Source organism: Theileria equi, chromosome 1 (assembly GCF_000342415.1).
Source record: "Theileria equi strain WA chromosome 1, complete sequence".
In the NCBI taxonomy this organism is placed as follows: Eukaryota; Apicomplexa; class Aconoidasida; order Piroplasmida; family Theileriidae; genus Theileria; species Theileria equi.
Window position 1 is genome coordinate 901,303 of NC_021366.1, and position 22,749 is coordinate 924,051.

Genomic DNA, 22,749 nt, shown 5'->3' on the forward strand with positions numbered 1-22,749 from the left:
GCGCGGCGGTACGAGTGCCACTCTGTCAATGTGTTTCGAGTATAATGCCATATGCTTCTGGGAATGTGACTTTTGGACACGATGCGGAAGACGGAAATACCTACGACTTCAGTTCGGATGGGTATCTCCCCAAGGACCAACAGGAGTTCCCCTTCTTTGAAAACTACGGCATAGCATCTGCTCCAGAGAAGGTTTGCAATCCTCAGATAGGACTGAGCACCAAGGAAGCCAATGAACGCATCATCGAGATCCTGGAGGTAAGGACATACACACTTGCCGTGAGCATCTCCCATTCATCCAATTATACACCAAATTTAGGCTGTAATAAGCAAATATGAACACAGATTGAGTAAGATAGACGCGCTTTTGGAGTGCTTCAAGACAGACACGTTGCTAGCCATAACTTCGTTTCTTCTTCTCTGCTTCTCGCTGGTCTATCATGCCTGGGTATTCTGCCGAAACAACAGCTTTAACGCTCACAGAGCGATACACAATAACATGGACGGAATATGGCAGTATTGTCTGGAGGCTTCATTTCTTTTGCCATGGATCACGCTCAACGCATATATAAAAGTTATGATTAGGCGCACCAAGTCCAACAGAACAAACGAACGTGTAAAGGAGATCTTAGAGCTCTACAAGGAACAAATTTATCTTCCAATACATGCGGAATTTGAGCAGAAAAACTTTACTCTTGATCCTCCCTGTTCCTCTCTAGTGCCAGTATACAGAGATTTTGAATGGGTACGTTTGCCCACAAATGTTATCGTCACTGGCGATGTCTTCAAGTTACAGGTTGGAGATGTATTTCCATGCGACTGCAAACGCATAAGGTTTGATCAGGGGACCCTAGAGATTATGGACACAGTTTTTAAATGCGGAAGCACATGTGACTCTGTTTCATCAGAAGCAAGTAAGAGCGATGAGAATAGACTAAATGAATCGTCAATGGTCCATATCGATGGCACATTTATAGCGCAATCAGATGCGTGCATTACACAATTGGAAAGTTTTTTAGATGCCAAGAAAAGGAGTCAATATAAAAGAACAAGGGGAAATGGGTCTAGAATGGACAATGTAAAAAGTACAGAACCTGATTCCCCAATGGTATCCGGAGAGAGAGTTTCTTGCAATCCAAACGAGAGTAATAGACAGGCAAAGAGAAAATCTGTCTGGAATTTGGATGATACAACCCATATTTTGGATAGAAAAATAACGGTACGTAGCCTAATATGCTATTTTACAGTGTCATTGCTCACGGCTGTACTTCATGTTCTCTGGAGAAGTGGAAAGTTTCAAACTCTTGCTATAGTAATAGCCAGACTCTTTATCTGTCTAGTGTTCCCAGGATTTGAACCCATTATAAATCTTTGTGACATTTGGGGAAATGTAAAACTCCAGTCGTTATTTCACTGGTATCAGGATCAAAGGTATAAAGATGAGATTAATCCAGAACAAAGTGTTTCATCTTCAAGCCTAGTTAGCGGTTCATCTGTAGATTCTGTTGATACAGAAATGGCTGCTGATCAAATCCCACTTTCCAACCAACTAAAAGAGCTAAGCACAGTGTTTAAGAGAGGACTGGACGGTGAAGGAAGCCTAATTAAAACACTGAGTTCTGTGACACTCTTGTGTTTTGTAGATGATATAGGAATATTAACAGAGGGATATGCATCTCCACAAGAGATTTGTATTGTAAAGGATCCAAGTATTGAAAAGCCATCTGTTGAGGGAGGAGCCGGTTTTGATTCTATATCCAGAACGGATAATTTTTATAAAGGTGAGGAGGGACTGCAAACATTTAGAGGAAGTAATGATACTGTATCATATGAAAAAAACCGTTTTAACTCGCTGGATACATCTAAATCTAGCATAGAATCATCAAAATACAAACTAGATCCAACGTTTCCTACAGAGTGTCCGGTGGACCATAGGGCACATGGTAAAGTTAGCTTTGACAAAAAGTATGAGTTTGAGCGTAATAATTCTAAATTCTCGTTTAAAGACGAGGGATATGATGACAAGGAAGATCTTGTAATATTGGACGTATTTAGTGATCCTGGAGACTTTGGAAAACATTACATCAGACTTACAAATTCCTTTGAGCGTTCTTGTATGCCAAAATTACGTCCTCTAACTTTTGCAATGGCCCTCACCCAATTTCCAAGATACAAGGCACTTTCCAATTTGAGGACTCCTACGGAACTCCTTTATGCATACCTTGGAAGACTTGCAAACTCTGACTTTACAAACTTTACAGATTGCCAATGCACATTAGCTGGATCTGTTGGTTTACGTCGTTCCTTCATAAGAAGATTTAGGTTGCTTCGCTTTATTGTATTGCATGATGAATCTTACGGTGACGATGGTAAGATCCTCCTCTTTTTTTTCCGGGATTTTAGGAAACAAATTGTACAAATGATTGTAAAATGTGATATCAATGTGATTCTAGACAAGCATGTGAATTTTCACTGCAATAAGGAAATTGTCCCAGTAACTCCAAACTTGTCAAGAAAACTAAAGGATTTAAGTATGCAATGGGTTTCTTCCGGAATGTCTCCATTAGCGTATGCATATAAACCCATTCATGTAGAGGAATTTAATCTTTTAATGACTCTCGTTCCATTTGTATCAGTGTACAATATACGCAATTTTGATTCCACTCGCAAAGGTGCTGAATCTAAAAGATACAAAACTTATTTGCGCATGAGAGAAGATGATGCATTAGGAATGTATTATGAAAAATCATTGCGTTTGAAAAATTTGCATGATAATGAAGAAGTTGTAGAGGATGCAGAACATGATGGTAATTATAGGCGCCGTGTCCTGTCCAGATATGTAGGTGAAATGGTTACTTCATGTATCAAAAATTCTATTCTTTTGGGTGTAACAGCTTCAAAGCGAGAATTCCCCAAAGAGGTTCCAAATAGAATAAAAGATTTTCACGATGCTGGTATAAGATTTGTTTACTTTTCCAAACACGGTGAAAAGAAGACTAGGATCTTTGGAAGTCTTTTAGGATTGGAAACCAGTTGGAATTCAATGATTAGTCTTTCGGCATCAGACAAAACATTTATCAACCAGGAAGGTCGTATGGTCCTTCCAAATGGTATAGAAAACATTAGACAACATATTGAGGAAGTTGACGATATTCCACTTCAGGTTTCTCTATTTTACAACTGTACACCATCAAACACTGCAGAAATGTTGAACATTTTGAGAGATAGTGGAGAAACTATAATGTGTATTGGTGGAGGTTTAACGCCATCGAATTTTAATTTATTTAAAGAGGCGAATTGTTCCATTTGTGTTGCCCTGGGATATCACCCAGTGTGCAGATTTTGTAAAGGTAAAAGATGGGAAGGTGTAGCAAAAGCCCATATTTTCGATGATCCTGTACCAGAATTTAGACTTTCTGCGGCTCTTACAAGTTTACCATGCGCGTTGCAGACATGGCAAGTATTTAGAGTTGCTGATCCATATTTTGTAATGGAGATGCTTTTTGAGGTTTTCAAGGAGGCCAGACATATGGCGATGAACATGCAAGAAGGTGGCGCATTTATTAGATTGGCATATCACGCACTTGTTTGGATGATGTTTGTTGAAGCGGCCCTCGGTATTCCTCATATTTTACAGGTTAGTTTTTTACAAAAGTGTGATCATAGGGAGGTCACTTTGGTAGTAATTTATGATATTCACAACTATGAAAATTTAATGACTAAAGGGATAAAGTCTTGGAAAGACGGGTTGTTTTCCATTTCACATCATAAAATCTCTTTGTACTCCAGTAGACTCTCCATAGAGATCATTCGAGAGATTCTGTGGATACTTTCTCTGACGGTGAGCTAGTTGTGAGGGAGGATGAATGGTTGTCTAGGGAGTAAAGTACTGGTATGCTCCCTTTGGTCGCATTGAGACTCTCATGGATCTCAGTTTTAAAAGAGCATACTCTCTGAACATGGAGGATGAGATCAGACTATGGTAGAAAGAGGGAACTGTAATTTCTATTCCTGAGGGATTTCTCTGATAACTCTGGTCCATAACCTTATCAATAATGGCAGATCCACAAGTAACCATTAATCTCTCAGAAAAGCCAAATAATGGAAGTACTACTCATGGATATACTACCGGAGGTAGGACTATTCAAGTCACAAAATCCGAAGAACCTAGTGGATCTGACTTCTACAGGTACACTCATCAGGATAAGGAATCTGGAGGACAGGAACCATTCAACCTTGAGAAAATACTAAATGATACTAGTAGTCCTATTCCAGGGATTCCTCCTAAAGGATCCGATGATAAGGTAACCTCAGTTTCAGCTTATTACTGGAAGTATGAGAATAATGGTGGCCTACCTAAGAAGCTTCTCTTGATAGGAGTTACCACTGATATGCTTGGAACTAAGTATTATGGCAATAGAAAGAGTGATGGTGGTAATAAGTGGATTGGGCTTGGTCAAAATTCTAAACCTGAACTCATCAATGATGATATTGAAAGGACACTAGATGATCTGGTTTGTTCAAACTGTGATGCGGTTACCATAGATCTTAGCAAGGGCACATCCATGGGTGGTGACAAGCCATACTGTTGCCGGTGTAAGCACCATAGTAATGGTAGTGATCAACGAAAGATCTCTGTTACTAAAGGGGAGATAAGAGTAAATGGTTCCAAAAGTGCTGATTACTACAAACATGAGATAAAGAATGGAGATAAAGTTGCAAAGATAAGGTACTATCTTGACGGTGAAGGTCTTCAGAAGACTAATGATCCAAAGAAAAGAAGGCGTATAAAGATTCCTAGACTAGGTTTTCCAACCTCTAGAATACAAGCTGTATCTGCATTTTACTGCGGAGGAAATCCAGTACTAATCTATGTTGATTCTGGCAAAGGTCATGCAGCTACTGGTTGGTACCATAAGTCCACTAATAGTAATGATAATGGCAATGAGAATTGGACAGAAGTAAAGGATCTCAGTGGTGTAACACCAGAAACCATTACTGAATGTAACAAATATAACAAACTTGCTAAGGAATTAAGTTGTGCAAGTGAAGTAATATGTCTTAAACCACCACCTCCTACTCCTAAAGAACCTGGTCATTCTGGATCTACTGAAGCTTCTCAACCTGGTGCTAGTAATGCTAGTGCTACTGCTGGATCTCTTGATGGTGTTCAATCTAGAGGAGGCTCTGGTACTGCTACTATTCCCAGTCCACCTACCATTACTAATTCTGAATCTACTACTACTCCTGCTGCTGGTGGAGTACAAGGCCCTGGTAATGATGCTAATCCATCTGGTTGTGATCCTGGAATTAAGGATCCCAGTGCTCTAGTTACTCATTGTAAAGGTAAAGAAATGTCTGCTGTTCTAGGTCTACAAGCTGAAGTTACTGATGAAACTGGTGGAAAAGGTGATGCTACTCATGCTGGAGGTTCTCAATCTAGTGAAGATGATGATGGTAAAAATGGTGAAATAGGAGATTCTGGTAAAGGTGAAAAGGGTGAAGAAGGATCTACTGGTGATGATCAAGATGGTCCTAGACCTACTCAAAAGGATGGTGAATCTGCTCCTATTGTTGCTACTACTACCGTCGCTGCTACTGGTACCACCGCTCTAGCTGGATATGTCTCTTCAGGTGTTTTTGCCGGAGCAGGTTCTCTTACTGGCTTTGGTTGGTGGTTGTACAAACGTTCTAATGGAGATCCTTGGGTTAGACATGGGTATTCTATAGTGTTTAAAGAATGTACCATATTGAGTATGCGTAGACTCTTACCTGGACTTCTAACCATTCATCCATACTGACCATTCTGCTCACACCAGTTGAGACATGATGGAGTACTACTATTATGGTGGCTATGGAAGGATGAATGAGTAGGATAGAGAGATAGAGAAGTGAAGATGGAGGAACTAGTGTACTAGACTGTGAGTGAAGATGGAGGATGACAAAAAATTACAAAATTCTGGATATTGATCCATTAGAGTGGCAGACAAATAAAGGTATAAAAAATGAAACTATGAAGTATATTATGGATATAATTCTCAGAAGTACACATCTGATTCAGATGGAGGCCTGTCTTTTGTTTTATCTGCAATATTGTACAAGGACAAACTATTACCGGGAATCATACCATATCCTATTCCTGTCCAAACTGTTTTCACCTACAGAACTTATGAAGGTAAAATCCTGTTGATACGTCTGCAAGGAAAGGGTACTCAGACTTACTATTTTAATCCAGATACAAATGAAGACGTGGAAAAAGTTATATTTTCCAAATTTGTTGTTTCCAACACTCCTTTTGATAAGAACGATGTTTATGAAATACTACAGAATATAAGTGAGAATTCAGGGTTAGACTTAGTTAAACTAAACCAACGTAAAAACCATATTGCAATCGAGCTACTTGGAGAAAATGACATAATATTTGATCTTACTCACAAGCCTCCAAAGCATACATACATCTCAGAAATAACAAATATACAACTTACCATTTCTAGTTATAGAGATATAGGTGGATTCATAAAGATCCAACATATTCCGACTTCTTATACTCAATTTAGAGTACTTGGTATTAGGCTCAAAGGTAGTGACTATATGAAGGTGAAGGGAGGTTTTCCAAATTATCTAATCACAGAATTTTATGTTTACTATGGAAACTCCGATCACAACCACATTTACCCTCTTCTGATAGATTTAAAGGTAGTCCCAGGTGCTATTGATTCTAGTGGTTATATTCCCAGTCGGTACTACATCACAAAAAATACTTTAGAGGGTAAATGGGACATTAGAAAAGTGGGTTCAGTTATTGATGAAAAAACTGAACTTGGACAGATACTCCAGAATATAGCCACAAACGAAAAACTTAATATTGTTTTAATGGGTGAAAACATTAAGAATAAACTTTATGATATAAGGAACGGATTGCCAATAGATCTGACTCAGACCACAGCGGGAGATATTGGATACACTGGCACATATATATCTGATGAAGTTTATATTCCTTATAAGAAGGAGACATCTTATAATGCATACTCCTATAGCATTAGACATGCTTACAACATCCCAAGATTTCCTATCAAGAGTATAAATACATCAGAGGGAACTATTTCTGGAAAGCAACTTCCTCTACTTAATACAATGTTTTGGAAGATAAATGTCTACTGTAAGAGTAATTCCTATAATGATCCAGTTCTCATAGAGCTAATAGGTCTCTACAATAATAATCGTGATGCTACTGAATCTCCCATGTGCGCCTACTACTATTGCAAAGAAGGTAGTAAGTGGATGGGCTATATTCTCAGTACAACAGTTGGTGAAAGTGGAAAAGATATGGAAAATGTCATAAAGCATATTAAGCAGAATTATGGAAAGGTAAACCTTGAAGATTCTGGTACTCTTGAAGATCTCAAAAGCAAACTTACCAGATATCCACCAGTTGATACAGGACTTGAAACTGAAGATATCAAAGACACTGATAGTGATGGAGTAAAAGAGGAATCTGGAGAAGGTGGAACTCCTCAAAAGACAGACCAACAAACTTCTGGACCTTCTGCAGGAGCTATAGCAGGTTATACTACCACAGGAGGTGTTGTAGCTGCGGAGACCGTAAACTTTGCACTCGACACTGGATGGAGTGTATTTAGAAGGGTAATTCGGGCACTATCCGCTATTGCGTTGTAGAATGTGCTAAAGCACGCTCTCCCCTCTGGACTCCTCTCTTGTTGATGTACTGGAATGCCAGGGCTTATGCAGGCTCTTACTTGGTTCTAGAAATATGAAGAAATACTACTTTGATAGCAATGATAATTTCAATACTCTCGTGGACTCTCCCTATGATTAACACAGATTACTCTGCTTACACTTTCATCATTCTTACATCATATAACATTCACATTCAGACTATTGATTTTGCGCTAATCGCCTTCGTTTATATACCAATAATTTCTATCGCACTTTTGGCAAATCCTATTACCGATCGCATCATGCACTATATGCCGAGCAAATCTGGCGAAGATGATAACAACAAAGTAAAGACATACGTAAGTTTTCCGCTGAATTTAACTTTTATAAACAGACACGAACGTATCCCAGGCTTTGTTTGGTTACAACAATAACTGCACTCGTTTTTTGCATTTATTTGTACTATATTGAGACTCACATACGAAAGAGCCTGAATCTCAGTTTGGAATCATGCAACAGTTTTTTGACAGGTATGACTTGTTCATGATTCTGCATTACATGTTTTTTACGTAACCAATTTATTTACAGCACCGAGACTCAGCTGCGTCTGCGAGACATCAGCAATGATAAGGGGGGCCTATAACGCAAAGTATCATCCAAACACAAGTCTTATACTTTCTCAGACACTTACCTCTGTATTTATGCTGATATTTTTCATCATATCTTCTTCCTCTTGGATTGACAAGTATGTTTATTATTTTTTATGCATGCATGTACTTTGTTCATCTATTTCATCTTTATACACACTTTTGCCTAATAAACATTTTCAGGTACTCCATGTTTGACATTGAGACTTTGAAGCATTACAAATGGATGATTTCCTGCTTTGTGATTCTCACCATTCAAATTGCCAATGTGAGTTTGAGAATCGCTCTCGCGGGTATTTCCGTTGACAGCGAATTGTTAAAGCTGATTTGCAAGGTATCAGCGTCATTGTTGGCCTTTTTGTTGCCAATTGTTCTCTTTGATCATTGCATAAAGTACCTCGTGCAACGAGACAAGAATTCAGAGCAAAAGTTTTTGGAGCTCCTGTTTTCTACAAGACTGGGAACCTGGAGTCCAAAGTAGGAATTATGGCTATTACCAAACATGGACATGTAAGTCTAAGAATTTCACCATTTTCTATACGCTACGGATTATTTTACACCGCAATGTGTACCATGAGTGAGGAGTAGGCAGTGATTTGTGGACCAATTTACTCATCACTTAGAGCAGGAATGGCATCTTCAATGGATCTAGAGCCTCTATAGACGGGAGAATAGGAGATAATCCACCTCCACTCCTCGATAATCCCTGGTGGATCCACAGGTCCCGTTCACTTTATTTCTAAAACTCTATTTACACTAAAACGGTCGTTTACCGTACCTTCCCTGTATAAACTTTGCATTTATTTGTTTTAATTTCGCAAAAGTTGCCCTTTGGTCACATTTTCGGCTCTTTTTTACCATTCAGCCGATATGCGCGCATAAATGAGACTTTATTTAGTCACAAACTAATTTAGGCCATAAAAGTCCCATTTTCATTCCAAAATTGTACTGTAAGGACCGATAACAGACGTCTGATGGGCAGTTGCGAGGATTTTGCAAGTTTTAAGACCCAAGACCATTAAGACTGCAGATATGAAGCCTAGGTGAGTGAAATATGGAGGATTGGCAAAAGTGGACGAGAAGGGAGACCAAGGTCAAGAAGCCTCCCACCTACCTCTTTTTCCCAAACAGAACACCGGCACAGACGTACATCATTTCAGTCCTTACGGGATGTGCCATCATGGGATTCTCATACGTGCTCCTGGAAAACAGCTCAAGGACCCAGGGGAAAGCTGTAAAGGCCGTTGAAAGAGATCAAATCGCCCAGAGTGACATGCATAACGAGCAAACTGCAATCTTTATGAGGTACTATGACAATAATCGCATAAGAGGACAACGGAGAATTCTCAATTTAAGTGATAAACCGGTCTCTGCCGTTTTGATCACGGATCCAGAGGCCAGGAATCCCGAACCAAAGGGGATAGTAGAATAAAATGTATCATACTGCTATACCTATTTGTTAGTAGTAGCTCTACACCATGTGAAATATGTAGATTTACTCCAAAAATCTCCTCTTCCCGACGTTTTCTATTTCATACTCGAGATCCTTGGAGCAAGTTTATGGCATTGAGCCGAGAGTTCTTGAGCTATCCAGAAAGGTTTCTACCTTTGGAGTATCGCCCATCCATACTCGTTCTTCTTGAATCTCTCAGTATATCACCGGAGCCTGCATGACATTTTGTTCCACCTGACAAGCTGCCATTTGGGTTTATAGCTCCTTGTACGTTCAAATACTTGTGAACTACGAATGCTGTATGTATGACGGGGATTACAAGAGTGGAATAGACTGTAAATTGGTAGTATTTAGACAATGGTATAGAAACCATGGTGGCTTCACCAGAATGATCTATACACACACCATGGAATAGTCACTAAACATCTTCAAAAGGCACCATAGGAAGTTGATGAACCTGGACCAATGGGTGAGTGAATTATGATGAATTTTGGAATATTCCAGGTGATGCTCTCCATGAGATATCCATCTTAACCGTCACAATATTACAATTTCCGCTCTCAAATCCCATTGATTTGGGATGGCATGCTTACAAGATGCCATGAAAAGCAGACTAGAAATCCCAGACAGGATACAAGCCTACATGCAGACCAGACTGCTCACTTTAGATTGTGTAACTCATGGTATATCTAGAAGGTCTGAAGATTCTAAACTTATGGAGAGTAAAAACTCATAGGGCTTACAAGAATAGTATGGAATAACCTACATCCAGGGCAGATTAACTAGATACTTGCAACATAGAAAGCAAATGAAGAAGCAGTAAATACAGAGGACACTTGTGATCATCTAAAGCACTCACAAAACCATAGACTAGCTACAACCAGACATCATAACTCTTATCACAACATCTATATAAACGCTTTACATATGGGTCTGTTTAATTCCCGGGAGGCTATGCATGGAACCTGAGTAAAATCTTGCATCCGGTATATCAAACGGTTAAAGATATCTTTGGATGATTCCTGGGAAACATCTGCCTGACCAAAAGTAACTCCTTGGACTTATGGAGAGTGAGAGGCTAGGCTATCTCTAGAGGTACGCAATCCATATAGAATGACATACACATGGGACCGTTTAATTACCATAATTCCATTTATTTTGTCCGAATGCTCTTTAAGGAATAAAATTTGGTCTACACCACAACCTGAGATTTGTGTTATACCAGCAACCCATTTAATGTGGACATTTTGCAAAGCACACTTTATCCAAATAGCCAGTGGAACGACAATATTTTTTGCATCTTACCACAATTCCTTAGGCTCTGCACCTTTCCATCTTGTGCCTCACCAAACTTTCCATTCCTTGCCTACATCCCAAATGCTGCCCCTTGGGACAAATAATTTACACTTGTATGCAATGGTATATTTACTGCAAGATTATACGAATTTCGCTACTACATCTCGTGCTTGTGGAATTGAGGACTAACAAGTTTTGTAGGGAATAGATCACACGGAGGAGATTTGGAAATGGACAAACCCGGGAACAACGACGAGATCTTCAAGACTATACAGGCTTGACTTTGTGCCATTGTTCCGAGATTACTAGTAGTGTAGTTGGTCCATAAGAGATCCAGACAACTACACTGCCTATACTACAAGTACCCCGTCCAGATTAGGGGCTATAGGTAGCGAGTTGGATGCTGAGGAAGGCCCCAAGTTGCAAAGGAACGACTTGGAAAGCCAAGTGTGAAGGATAGTATGAACCTTGTGAAAAGCAGTTTCCAGCTCCATTGCAACGTGAAGATTTCCGTGACAAACTCTTGCACCTGTAAACTTGACTGATGCTACGAGATGATGAAGAACGGCAAGGATAACTTTTAGCCAAAGAAGGAAGATGAAGAGACAAAGCACAAAGGAATGAAGCTTTTGGAAAACATTGGATGCTTACTGCTTAAAATAGATCAAGATGTAGACCATTTTCGTTTTTGAGAAACTATTCTCCAGGCTGTATATGAATAGACCTACTCCGCGGTGCAGTTTATTATTCAGTGGATAGAATGATTGGATTTAATATTTTAAGTTCATGATTTGATGAATAGTTGATGCACTTTTAATATTCTGTGTAGTTTCTTCCCAAGTCGGGATAATTATCACCACTTTCTTTTCATTCCTCCGTTGATGCTCTGTATATCTACAAGGAATCTTTTCAAAATGTTCTCTAGAATGCAGAGTAACGGGATGTAAGACTTTGATGGAGACAGGAAAGAAGTTATGGAGTACACGGCTTGCACATTTTGCAATACACATGATAATGTAGCTTATTCCTTTTAGTAAATGCAGTTTAAAGTTGTTATTTTGTATAATTTAGCCATTTGTCGATATATTTTCTGGAAGGGTAAAAGTTTATGGGTAAAAGGAGGAGAATAGTCCGGGCATTGAGTTGCTGGTTTTCATACAGACGAATATCTCAGTGGAAGGATAGCATATGATAGTCTTACGAGTGACTAATAGACTGGAATGTGTTTCTATATGCAGACACTGCAGCGAAATACCCTGGAGATACCTATTCTGTGAAGGTAGATTTTGACCTTATTGTTGAGGATTCATAGAGACGAGATACTGGAAGAGGGATAGTACTTTTAACACTCTGATAGTAACTCTGTAAACCACATAATCTCGAGATACCTCACTCGTTCACCTGGTGGATTGGCGGTTCCCTTTGACAGGTGTAATCACTGATCCTAGTAGTGGAATTAACAGTAGAGAGAGACTACAAGGATATATTAGCATCTTATGGGAAGGATGCTATGACCTCTTAAGGTCACAAAACATGCACTATTCCCCCGGAGGTGTTGATGGAGAGAATAATTATCAAGCCCATTTAAGTGCATTCAAGACATTCCTAGGGTTCACATTATTTTTTCAGGGTTATTCTCGTACTTACACCCAGAAAGTACACATTTAACCGGTTAAAGACGAAGCTAACTATAAAAACCATTTAGATTGACCCCATGCATTTGGCTACGCAGAAGGAACGCTCTTCTTGGCACACACCTGCTTGAATATATCCAATGCAGATTTTCCTGGTTGTGTATATAGCCTTTATCTGCCGGATATGTATTTTAGCAGATGAAGAGGCTAAACTCAAGGAAGTGATTCTGGATATCAAAAATCCAAATTCTTCCTACATAAACACATTCAACAGAAACCCTTATGGATTAGATGTCAAGATACACGTTGCAAATGCTGGCCATAGGATATCTTCCGTAGCTGAAAGTGAAGCTCCCATATGGACCTCTTCCAATGGTTATTGTTGTGACCATGTTGCCATTGTTAGGTGCAACGAAGGCAACTGTTGTTCAAGTAAATATGTGGCAAGACTTATGGCTGTCTATACTAGTGATGGTAACGGAGCAAGGAAGCCATTCTACTATGAAAAGGATGGGTCATCATGGAAGGCTATTGAGGAAGAAAAGTTTTACGACAGCTTCCATATTAGAGGATCCAAGGAGTCAAAGCTACAAACCATTGTTTTAAACCTAGGTGGAGATAATGAACATAAAAAGTTTTACATCAACAATTCTCCCAACTTTCCATTCCTTGCATACACTCCGAACATGGGCTACCGCATTAAAAAGGTAATTTATAAAACCGCCCTAGGACACAGAGATAACCGTATACATGTAGTATGGTCGAGAAAGTCAAAGGATGAGCATTGCATTTACGCTTCCTTTTATCCAAAGAAGGAGCCGAAAATTGGCTACCTGGTTATAGAAACTAAGAATGGTTTGCAGGAAAGGTTTTATGCTCAAACAGGTACCTTTGGAGGATGGAGTGCTATTACAAAGGAAGACTACCTGAATAGGTTAAAGAATGAAAAATTTGACGCAAGTAGCTTTAAAAATAGGATAACAATGGATGTGAGAGATGTAGATTCAAAGGACATATATACTGAAAAATACACCAGTGGAGACTTTAACTCTTATACAAGAGTCCCTCTTCCTGGGTTTATTCTTGAAAAGGTCGTTGATGACACTCTTACAATCTGGGAAGGCGCCAAAAATGGAGAGAAATGCATTCATGCAAATACTAATTCTGTAAAGGGTTTATGTTATACAGCATGTTTGTTAATTAGAGGTGCAGATAATGAGCGTAAAGTTTCTTATTTTGCCAATAAGAATGGGAAATGGGTTAGTGTAGATAACCTAACATACACGAGTCTAATAGCTGAGAGAAAGGATCCAGCTTATACTCATAAAGCCACAGGTAAAATTGTGATGAGTAGTTTTAAGAATAGGCAAGACCTACGGATTGTGACATATGCCTCAAAGGTTGACGATTCCAAGGGAGACATTATTCTCGTCCATGGAATCCGTTCATATTTTGCGGGAGAATTTTTAGAATACAATATGGAGTGGATTTATGAGCATTTTGGATACCCAGTCTCTCCAGACATGGATGGAATATTTTTAAGAGACAAAATGTACACAGATGATAACGCTACAAAATATAGATTCCTATTTGAGTATGCATATCTAGACGGAGGACTAGCATTTAAGGTGTTTCCCCACCTTCAATATGAGGGTAGCTTTGTGGAATCCCTAAACATGATGGGTTACAACGTATACGGTTTAGATTTACAATCTCAGGGCTATTCTGATTCCAACACACCCGCAAGATGTCATGTTAAGAATTTTAAAGATTACATTTACGACACTCTCCAGTTTGTCAGCATTGTAAAGAGAGGTAAATTTGAGGATTCCTCTCAAACATGGAATGAGGATTTAGTCTACAAGAACATTCCTACAGATAAAAAGACATTCTTGCTCGGATTTTCAATGGGTGGTAACATTATTGTCCAAGCGGTTCAGGAGTTTTACAAGAATGCAAAAGAGGGAGCACGGCTTATAGACGGCCTCATGATTGTCTCCGGAATGTTTAATATTGATTGTAACTTGAATACAAGAGCAAAGAGAGCAGCATCACATTTTCTTTTCCTAGGTGCATGGTTCATTCCTAAAAAACAATCGCCGTACGAGAACGTCACAGATTACGGCAAGAATTTTGACATATTCACAAGATATAAGGATCCCCTATTTTATGTTCATGGTACTACACATAACTTGTTACGTGAAATGTTTAGTGCCTGTAAATATGTAAAGAAACCTAAGAATATGGTACACTACCCAAAGGATTTGCCAACCATTTTAATTCACTCCAAGGATGACCACATATGTGACATCAAGGGACCAAGAAGAATGGTTGAAAAGTACTTTAAGGATAATGAAAATATGAAATTTATAGAACTAGATGCTGGTATACACCATCTAACCGTTCCTAAATCACTTTTCCTTACTAAAACTCACATTAGGGAATGGTTAGAGAAACATACTCCTTCAGCCACCAATTCTAACGCAGTTGATAAACCAACAATGTAGATAAAATGCAGTAATTTGTAATGTTTCTATATTCTTATACAGGTATACTGGTAGGTATAAGCATGAATGATTCAAGAGGTTTATAGTTTCTAACGGATGATAGCTCAACTTACTATTATGCAAGTTTTGGAGGTGAGGATAAGGAGAGTGGTAACAGGAGATGACTGGTGTTATGAACTCGGTGGAAGTTGGTGATTGGATAGACATTGAGCTAATTTCTACCGACGTGAGTGTTGACTCTACTACTGACGACTGTGTTGATACTTGTTCATCTTGTTCCGTGGATAGTCTCTCTGACGGTGAGCTAGTTGTGAGGGAGGGTGAATATATGGATGAGGAGGTACGGCTAGATGGAGGAAGCAATTGATCCCGATGTAGCGTATACTGACTAGGCTTTAGGTGGAGGTGGAACTCTAATCATGGGGAATGGATTTATCCAAGAGGAGGTATAGAGCATAATGGTCTATAGACTCTAGTAATAATGTCCGGTAGAGGAATAATCATTCAGCTCTCAAAAAACAAAAGGTCACCTAATGATGAATATTCTTCCGGGGGTAAGACTATTAAAGTCACAGGATCTGAATTTTACTCTGACTTCCTCAAGTTCACTCATCAGGATAAGGAATCTGGAGGACAGGAACCATTCAACCTTGAGAAAATACAGGATGTTACTGGAAGGATAGGTATACCTCATGATAACGGTAAAGAGGTAACATCAGTTTCCGCTTATTACTGGAGGCATGATCAGAGTGGTTATACTTATACTGCTTCTGGTAAGGTTATCTTGATAGGAGTTGTCACCACTAGGGGTGGAAAGAATGAAACCACCTATTATGTCAGAAGTACTGGTAATAATAACTGGATTAAACTTAGTGGTACCTCCACACCTAATCAACTCACTGGTGAGGAACTCGAGCAGAAACTAGATGACCTAGTTTGTCAATACCATAATGGAGTAACCATTAACCTTACTAAAACTCATTCTGAGACTATTTCCCAGAATAGTGTCAGTGGTGGTAAGAATAAGTACTGTTGCTATTACCACGAAAATCTTAATGGTGGTGAAGGAAAGGTCACTGTTTATAAACAGGAAGTTCGTTGTACACAACATTCTGGCAAAAGTCAAATTACATTCTATAAGCACTATATAGCAGGTCCTTATTTGAAACTTGCCGGTATTGAGTACAATCAAGATGGTAGACGTGGTAAAGTGAAAATGATAACTTTAGATGGACAAACATTTCCCTTTTCCGACGTAACCGCTGTTTATGCCTTCTACTGTACAGGTGAAGCTCCAGTGCTGATCTATCTGGACTCTAATACTGGAACACATTCAGCCAAGGGTTGGTACCAAAGGTCTACTGGTAGTACTCGTGACAATACAGATGAACAATGGACAAAAGTTACTGACCTCAAAGGCATAACACCTGACAATTTCAGTAAACTTGAATGTGACAAATATAACAAACTTGTAACAACACTAAGAGAACTTAAATGTGACTGCTTGAAAGAATGTGAAGAACATCTTATTCCTACTCCTTCTACTTCTACTCCTGCTGAACCTCCTCAACCTTCTGCTATGATTGGTGGTGAAACTGTTGCTACTGGTTCTGTACTATGGACAGCGTTTGGATCTACCTCTGGTACCCTGGCTGGAAGTGCTGCAACATTTTTTGGAGGATGGAAACTCTATAATCGCTATAAAGGAGATCCTTGGGTACGACAGATTTAGGAGTCTATGGAGATACTCTAGATACTAGCTTGGATACTGAGCAGTTGATATAATGGAGTACTAAGCCTGATTAAGAAGCAAATCCATTCTTGTATTATTTCTTCAGTAGTAGTTCCAATTGTTCCCTTATTGTCTATATTTGAACTTTAGGAGCCTAATGATGATAGCTACAGTGAATGCATTCCGACTTGTCAGTATCTCACCACCACATTCACTCTCTCAGTCTTAATCTTGACCCGGAAAATAGGTATTCATATGTATGCACATGGAGTGGATCTAAGGATGAAAATGAGAAGACTCTTGTAGGCGTTACTGGATTAAGAGGTAAAGATGATACTGACCATGATCCTTCTCAAGGCCTCCATAAGTATACCCATAGGATTGACTCCGGAGCAAGTTCCGTTTAGACAGGGTCAGGCATGCTCCATCTTCTGACTGCGTTAATACCAAGACACTGGGATTCAGTCCCTGTGTGTACTGTCTTGGACGAGACCAGTGCATATTATCAGAGTTCCGGAGGACAGGCTACTGGACCATCCATCCTCATTTGCATAAAGAGATCAAAGTCCAGTAGTTTCTTAGGGCCTAGTACTGATGCCACCTACTGTAATGGAAAAGACGACTGCTGGTACAGGCACGCCTACAGCGGATGTACCCAGGTACCACACGAAATTCCCAAAGCCACTATGGAGACAACACAACTTGGTAGATACTCTAAAAGGGAAATATGGACCGCAAAAGGCTCTAGAGGCTTCGCGGAGAGTGCGGGTAGTGGAACCTTGTGAGGAATCTCAGACTTGACCGCGACGAGTGCAGCTATTTCTCTCTCCTCCTTCTTCCCATACTCGTGTACTTCAGGTATGTAACGAAAGAATAAATTCTTTCCCGTGTCTAATTACCTGAAGCCCCTCAAGTTTCCGCTCCCTGCAACTTCGCAACTTCAGACTTCACTATCCCTCTCAAACCAATGGTACCAGTTGCCATATACACTATACAACTTTGAAAAACTCAAAAATCTAAGAGTTAGACACGAGTAGAAATGCCACTGCTGGAATCTCTTCTTCCTTTGACCCCATGCAGTTCTTCCTGGAAAATCGCCTCAATTGTCGCTATTTCCGCTCGAACAACTTCAAGACAGTAGCACCTTTGTACTATACATGTGTAAGATGATTTAAGCTCGTATTTTCCGTGACTAAAGTCGTTGTCTATATCCGACTAGTGCTCTAGTGGCAATAAAGTTTGTGAAAGAAGACGCATTTTTAAGTTCAATTAGCCAAAATCACATTTTAAAACAAAAGAATACGTTACCACAAGTCTAAACTAGAGCTTTAAATAGGCAAAGGCCCGGAATTATATCACAGATTTAACAATAAAGATTCAGAACCAGATGTAACATATTTCAACTACACATTGCAATAATTCAAGATTCCTCTTTTTCATTCAAAGACTTCATAAAGATTATTATACCCTTGTAAAAATGGAGATTCCGTGCCGGCATTATGGCACTAAAAAGATTTAACATCAGCCTAAAATGGCATTAGACAAACAAAATCATGAGCGATACAACATGATTGCGGGAGTAAAGGAAAAGTAAAATGTCGGAAGCAAAAACCCAGGGAAATCCCCTTCAGCAAGGCGCCATGTTCATGGCAGGGCTGACTCTGTTGCAGTCTCTCCGTGTGGCGTTAACTGGAGCAAAGTTTGCACTTGACAGATTTAAAATTCCTCAGCAGCATGCCAGTTCGTTCATTAACATGGTCCATAATCCTATGGAACTGGCAACGTTTACTGGCATTTTTCTTATAAATGCTCTCACATGGACAGGTGGCTGGTTTAATGGTTGTGCCAAGTACTTTGCCGCTGTAACGAATATGACGCTTTGTTGTTCCTTCATTCTACTCCTCTTTGCATTCACGTCTGGAGGCTCGTTGGGCAATCTCACCTTCTACTACTGGGCTATAGTCTTCGCTTCATTTATATATGGACTGAATGTGGCATGTGTAATGAATGTGGGAAGTGCGAGTGCCGCCTTTTTCAGTGTAGGAATGCCTATCTCTGGAATTCAAGTTTGCATCTACTACTACGTCTTCACTAAGTTGGCTGAGTGGCATAACTGGTCAAACGTTAGTTACTGGGTTATTGTTTGGCAACTTATCATTGCAATAGTGATTGCAGCAGTCTCAGCTTCTGTATGGATTGCCGTTGCTGTTAAAGGTGGTGCCAATAATAACTCTGGTGCTGATGCTAAACAAGCTAAAGATACTCCTACTGGTGCTTGGTCTCCAATTCTCATGGCTATGGTTGGTATGGGTGGCATATACGCCTTCTATCCTGCCATTGCTCCTTACAAATTGACTGACGTTGGCACTGGCTACACTGTTGATCTTGTTGTCTTATTCGTTAGCGCAGTTCCTTCTCTTGTTATTGCAGCTCTATGCTCATATAGTGAAACCAGTCCAGATAGACCATGGACCAGTAAGAATACTGCATGGCATTTTACTTGGATTCTGGCCATTCCACATCTTACTGCAATGATCTTGTGCCTTGTTACACTTCATTACCCTGGTAGTGGACTAGCTACCTCTATAAAGAGCAGTGGTTTAAAGGTTGGAGTCATTACTGTTACCTTAAAGTTCTGCGAAGAGGGACTTAAGGCAGTATCTTATGCCGGAGCTGGTAAGCAAGTGGGTAAATACTGCACAAAAAACTGCCGAGAGGACCAATGCGGATGCAGCACCGGAGGCGGAGCTTGCAAATGTTGCTGCAAATGCGATGAAGGAAGTGGACAATGCAAACCCAGCGAATGTAAAAGCAAAGACTGCAAGTGCTGCAAAGAGAATGAAGGTACTTATTCATCTTTAAACACATTTACGTCCCAATTCTTAATGATTGTTTTGGCTTTTACTGGAGATGGTTACCTCAAGACTTATTCCAAGTATGAGCATGATAGGAGTAAATGGCCTACCAAGAATTATGGAACGCTTAGATCCATCTGGTTTTGGACAAAGAGTGGAACGTGGATGGCATGTGAGACAGTTAAATCCTCTTGTACCAGTAATGTCAGATGCAAGGTTTTGGGAAAGTCTGAGACCTTTTTTATTGTTTATGAAGATGAAGAATTTTAATGGATCCTGGATCGTTTATATTTTAAAGGCGATGGCCATCTGTAGGTCTGAGGAAAGGATTCTGCATTGTGCCTTAGCCTACTCTAGAGTCTTCAAATACACACTAGTGAAGATTAGAGTCGTTATATACACCAATAACGTAGTTGTCTAGCCATGCGCTTCATATAGCCCATCTATCATAGGGCACACTAAATGATTTTTCATACAGAATACATTTGTATAGCGTTTCAGCCTAGTGCATCCACTTGCATTTGTATACTAGGGCCTACGCAAAAATTTATAGAATCTCACTTGTCTCTAACAATATATGTAACCTTGTGATGTTTACAGGTTAAGGTGCATAGAGGCGACTTTAAAGCAGAATTAGCAAGTGTCCTACTGCATCTCTTCATCAGAGTCGCTCTCCAAAAAGGTTCTAGTGAGTCCCCTTTGGACCATGCTCCCTTGCTGGATCTTTCTTAGGCGCTCATTTTCTCGCATCAAAACCATTTGCTAAACATTTTAATGTAGAGTAATCATTTAACAATGTCATAATGGACGCTAAATGACAGACGTATACTCACCTTTTGAAGCGACAATTCAGAGGAAATAGCCTCGGAGATCGATGTTAGAGCCATCTTTTGTCTCCTGACATCTGGTTTCTTTCTTATCAACTCTTTTTTGAGTAAATTTGAAAATCTAGTTTGCAAGCGCTCTTCGATTAGTGCATGAACTGGTTTTAGCTCTTCCAGAGAGTCTTCAAGTAAAAATACAATTTCCTTTCTTGATTCTACATCCAAGGGCGTTTTACCTACAAATAGGGTAAATGTGCCATCATCCCATTCCACCAGGTGAGTATTACTTTCCATTTCTGAATCACCATCTATTGATTCATCCTCCTTTTTTCTCCATCTAATGGTCTTTGTGGTATTTGGTGGTTTATCTACGAGTTCTGGATTCCTCTTTAGACGTTCCAGTTCTTCTTGTATGGAAAGAGTGGATACCGAGAGCGTCGGTGGGAATTTGCAGACTGTCAAATTATCACTCAGTTCCGGCTTTATTTTACACTTCATGGTCTGGTGTACGACCTCTGTGGGTTCCTCGGTTGGTTCATCTTCCGACTCATCGGTATCTTCAAAGAGGCCTCTCTCGACAAATTCTGAAGCATAATTGTCATGGATCGCATAGTTATAGCATATAAATGCGCAGTGTAACGAAATAGCCGTGCAATATGGGCATATAACCCCGAGAAGAATTTACACAAACCATTCCCTGACCATGAAATGGAGCTACACGGAACCAAATCACAATAAAACTACAAAACAGCACGCACAGAGTACAAACACTACAACAACAGATGCATACACAAAACTTTGTGCCAAATGGCTGACAAATGTGCAGTGCCAACTAACCTTCGGGTTGCGTGTCACTCATCCTTTACAAGAACCACATCGGGGATGTTTTAAGTTGAAATTTTTAGAAAAGGAGAAAATTGCGATAAACACCTCGAAATTGCGTCTGTTTGGCCTGGCCGTAGAATCTGCCCGATTGGAGAAACGGTGAGGCTAATTGGCCAAAACCTCCCAGTTTTCTTTGTGATTTTCTGAGTTTCACATTCTCATTTCTAAAGCTTTACATTAAAGGAAAAGCTGCCGCTCTGGGCCCCGCCTTTCCACACTCTCCCAGTCACCGCCAAGACTCGCTATTTCACAGCCTTTTCTCGAGAAATTTACCATTTTAATGGTGTTAAAACAAAGAATGTGAGTTACGGGCCTATCAGGATAAAGTTTGGGATGCAAGGGTCAAATCGGCTTTCACACATGTACGCAGTCACAATTTTCTAGAGAAGATTGAGGTAAAAGTCAAAGAATACGACGTTTTAGAGTACAAAGGGACACGTGTTACTGGACAATCCACTTAAAGTCACAAGATGAACTCAGCCAGAAGCACAGAGGACGTGGATAACGAAGACCTGTTCGCAGGTCTCGCTCTGCAGCGCCAATGGGATGATAAACCAGATTTGGATCAACTATACACCACGCTTATGGAAGTTTACTGCAAACTGGAAAATAACGAGGATGTCAGTGAACAGCAGGAGAGACTATACCTCCTAGGAACGAGAGTAAAGGCGAAAACAGGCTCGTTTATGAACTCTTGGAGGTATAAAATGAAGCATATGGCAACCAATGTTAGAGTGTTAAAGATGAAGAAAAAGACGGTAGCATGGAATGTAAGTTTTGCATTGCCACTTGAAGGACATTGCTTATTGCTGCAACAGCATTCATTTATACTTGATATTTAGATACCAAGAATCGAGCAAAACTATTTGGCGAAATGCAAATTTTATCAAAAGAAAAAGAGTTTTAATGAAGTCTATGATAAGCTCGGAAGAATAGTGTCGAGGTTACCAAATGTCAAACAATTGGATTCAACAGCTTCAGAGCTGTTGAATAGACGTATTAAAATAATGACAAAAATTGACAAGCTAAAGGAGCAGATAGAGGCTCAAAAATCGCAAATTGACAGTATTTATCTCTTATTGAGCAAGGAATAGCATGTACATTTTTGGATAATATACCACACTTTACAAATTTAAATGCGCACTAAGTTATAGTTTCATCTTTAATTGCGTGTAAATCGACTTCAATAATGTAACCCCTCCCATTAACTTGGTTGCTTTTTGTTCGTTATTGGAAAGGA

At 39.7% G+C, this 22,749-nt stretch overlaps 8 protein-coding genes across 8 annotated transcripts; 7 read left to right on the forward strand and 1 right to left on the reverse strand.

Moving 5' to 3' along the window:
- Positions 1-44: 44 nt before the first annotated feature.
- Positions 45-8,804, forward strand: BEWA_022250 (hypothetical protein; the record flags this gene model as incomplete). The annotated part of the gene is made up of 8 exons (XM_004828986.1): positions 45-257; positions 319-3,616; positions 4,089-5,651; positions 6,061-7,643; positions 7,895-8,035; positions 8,071-8,206; positions 8,265-8,421; positions 8,507-8,804. The coding sequence occupies 8 exons, from the start codon at positions 45-47 to the stop codon at positions 8,802-8,804; spliced, it is 7,389 nt and encodes a 2,462-aa protein (XP_004829043.1).
- Positions 8,805-9,377: 573 nt separating this feature from the next.
- On the forward strand, positions 9,378-9,755 carry BEWA_022260 (uncharacterized protein; the record flags this gene model as incomplete). Its single annotated transcript, XM_004828987.1, has 1 exon — positions 9,378-9,755. One exon carries the CDS (start codon positions 9,378-9,380, stop codon positions 9,753-9,755), a length of 378 nt encoding a protein of 125 aa, XP_004829044.1.
- A 3,091-nt stretch (positions 9,756-12,846) lies between these two features.
- Positions 12,847-15,213, forward strand: BEWA_022270 (hypothetical protein; the record flags this gene model as incomplete). The annotated part of the gene is made up of 1 exon (XM_004828988.1): positions 12,847-15,213. The coding sequence occupies one exon, from the start codon at positions 12,847-12,849 to the stop codon at positions 15,211-15,213; it is 2,367 nt and encodes a 788-aa protein (XP_004829045.1).
- A 160-nt stretch (positions 15,214-15,373) lies between these two features.
- On the forward strand, positions 15,374-15,612 carry BEWA_022280 (hypothetical protein; the record flags this gene model as incomplete). The annotated part of the gene is made up of 2 exons (XM_004828989.1): positions 15,374-15,553; positions 15,592-15,612. 2 exons carry the CDS (start codon positions 15,374-15,376, stop codon positions 15,610-15,612), a joined length of 201 nt encoding a protein of 66 aa, XP_004829046.1.
- An 82-nt stretch (positions 15,613-15,694) lies between these two features.
- BEWA_022290 (hypothetical protein) lies at positions 15,695-16,945 on the forward strand (the record flags this gene model as incomplete). Its single annotated transcript, XM_004828990.1, has 1 exon — positions 15,695-16,945. One exon carries the CDS (start codon positions 15,695-15,697, stop codon positions 16,943-16,945), a length of 1,251 nt encoding a protein of 416 aa, XP_004829047.1.
- Positions 16,946-18,540: 1,595 nt separating this feature from the next.
- BEWA_022300 (hypothetical protein) lies at positions 18,541-20,221 on the forward strand (the record flags this gene model as incomplete). The annotated part of the gene is made up of 2 exons (XM_004828991.1): positions 18,541-19,789; positions 19,932-20,221. 2 exons carry the CDS (start codon positions 18,541-18,543, stop codon positions 20,219-20,221), a joined length of 1,539 nt encoding a protein of 512 aa, XP_004829048.1.
- A 169-nt stretch (positions 20,222-20,390) lies between these two features.
- BEWA_022310 (hypothetical protein) lies at positions 20,391-21,577 on the reverse strand. The gene is made up of 3 exons (XM_004828992.1): positions 21,462-21,577; positions 20,634-21,208; positions 20,391-20,562 (listed from the first exon to the last, which is right to left on the reverse strand). The coding sequence occupies exons 1-3, from the start codon at positions 21,481-21,483 to the stop codon at positions 20,446-20,448; spliced, it is 714 nt and encodes a 237-aa protein (XP_004829049.1). The 5' UTR covers positions 21,484-21,577; the 3' UTR covers positions 20,391-20,445.
- A 63-nt stretch (positions 21,578-21,640) lies between these two features.
- BEWA_022320 (hypothetical protein) lies at positions 21,641-22,603 on the forward strand (the record flags this gene model as incomplete). Its single annotated transcript, XM_004828993.1, has 2 exons — positions 21,641-22,279; positions 22,352-22,603. The coding sequence occupies exons 1-2, from the start codon at positions 21,980-21,982 to the stop codon at positions 22,601-22,603; spliced, it is 552 nt and encodes a 183-aa protein (XP_004829050.1). The 5' UTR covers positions 21,641-21,979.
- Positions 22,604-22,749: the final 146 nt, after the last annotated feature.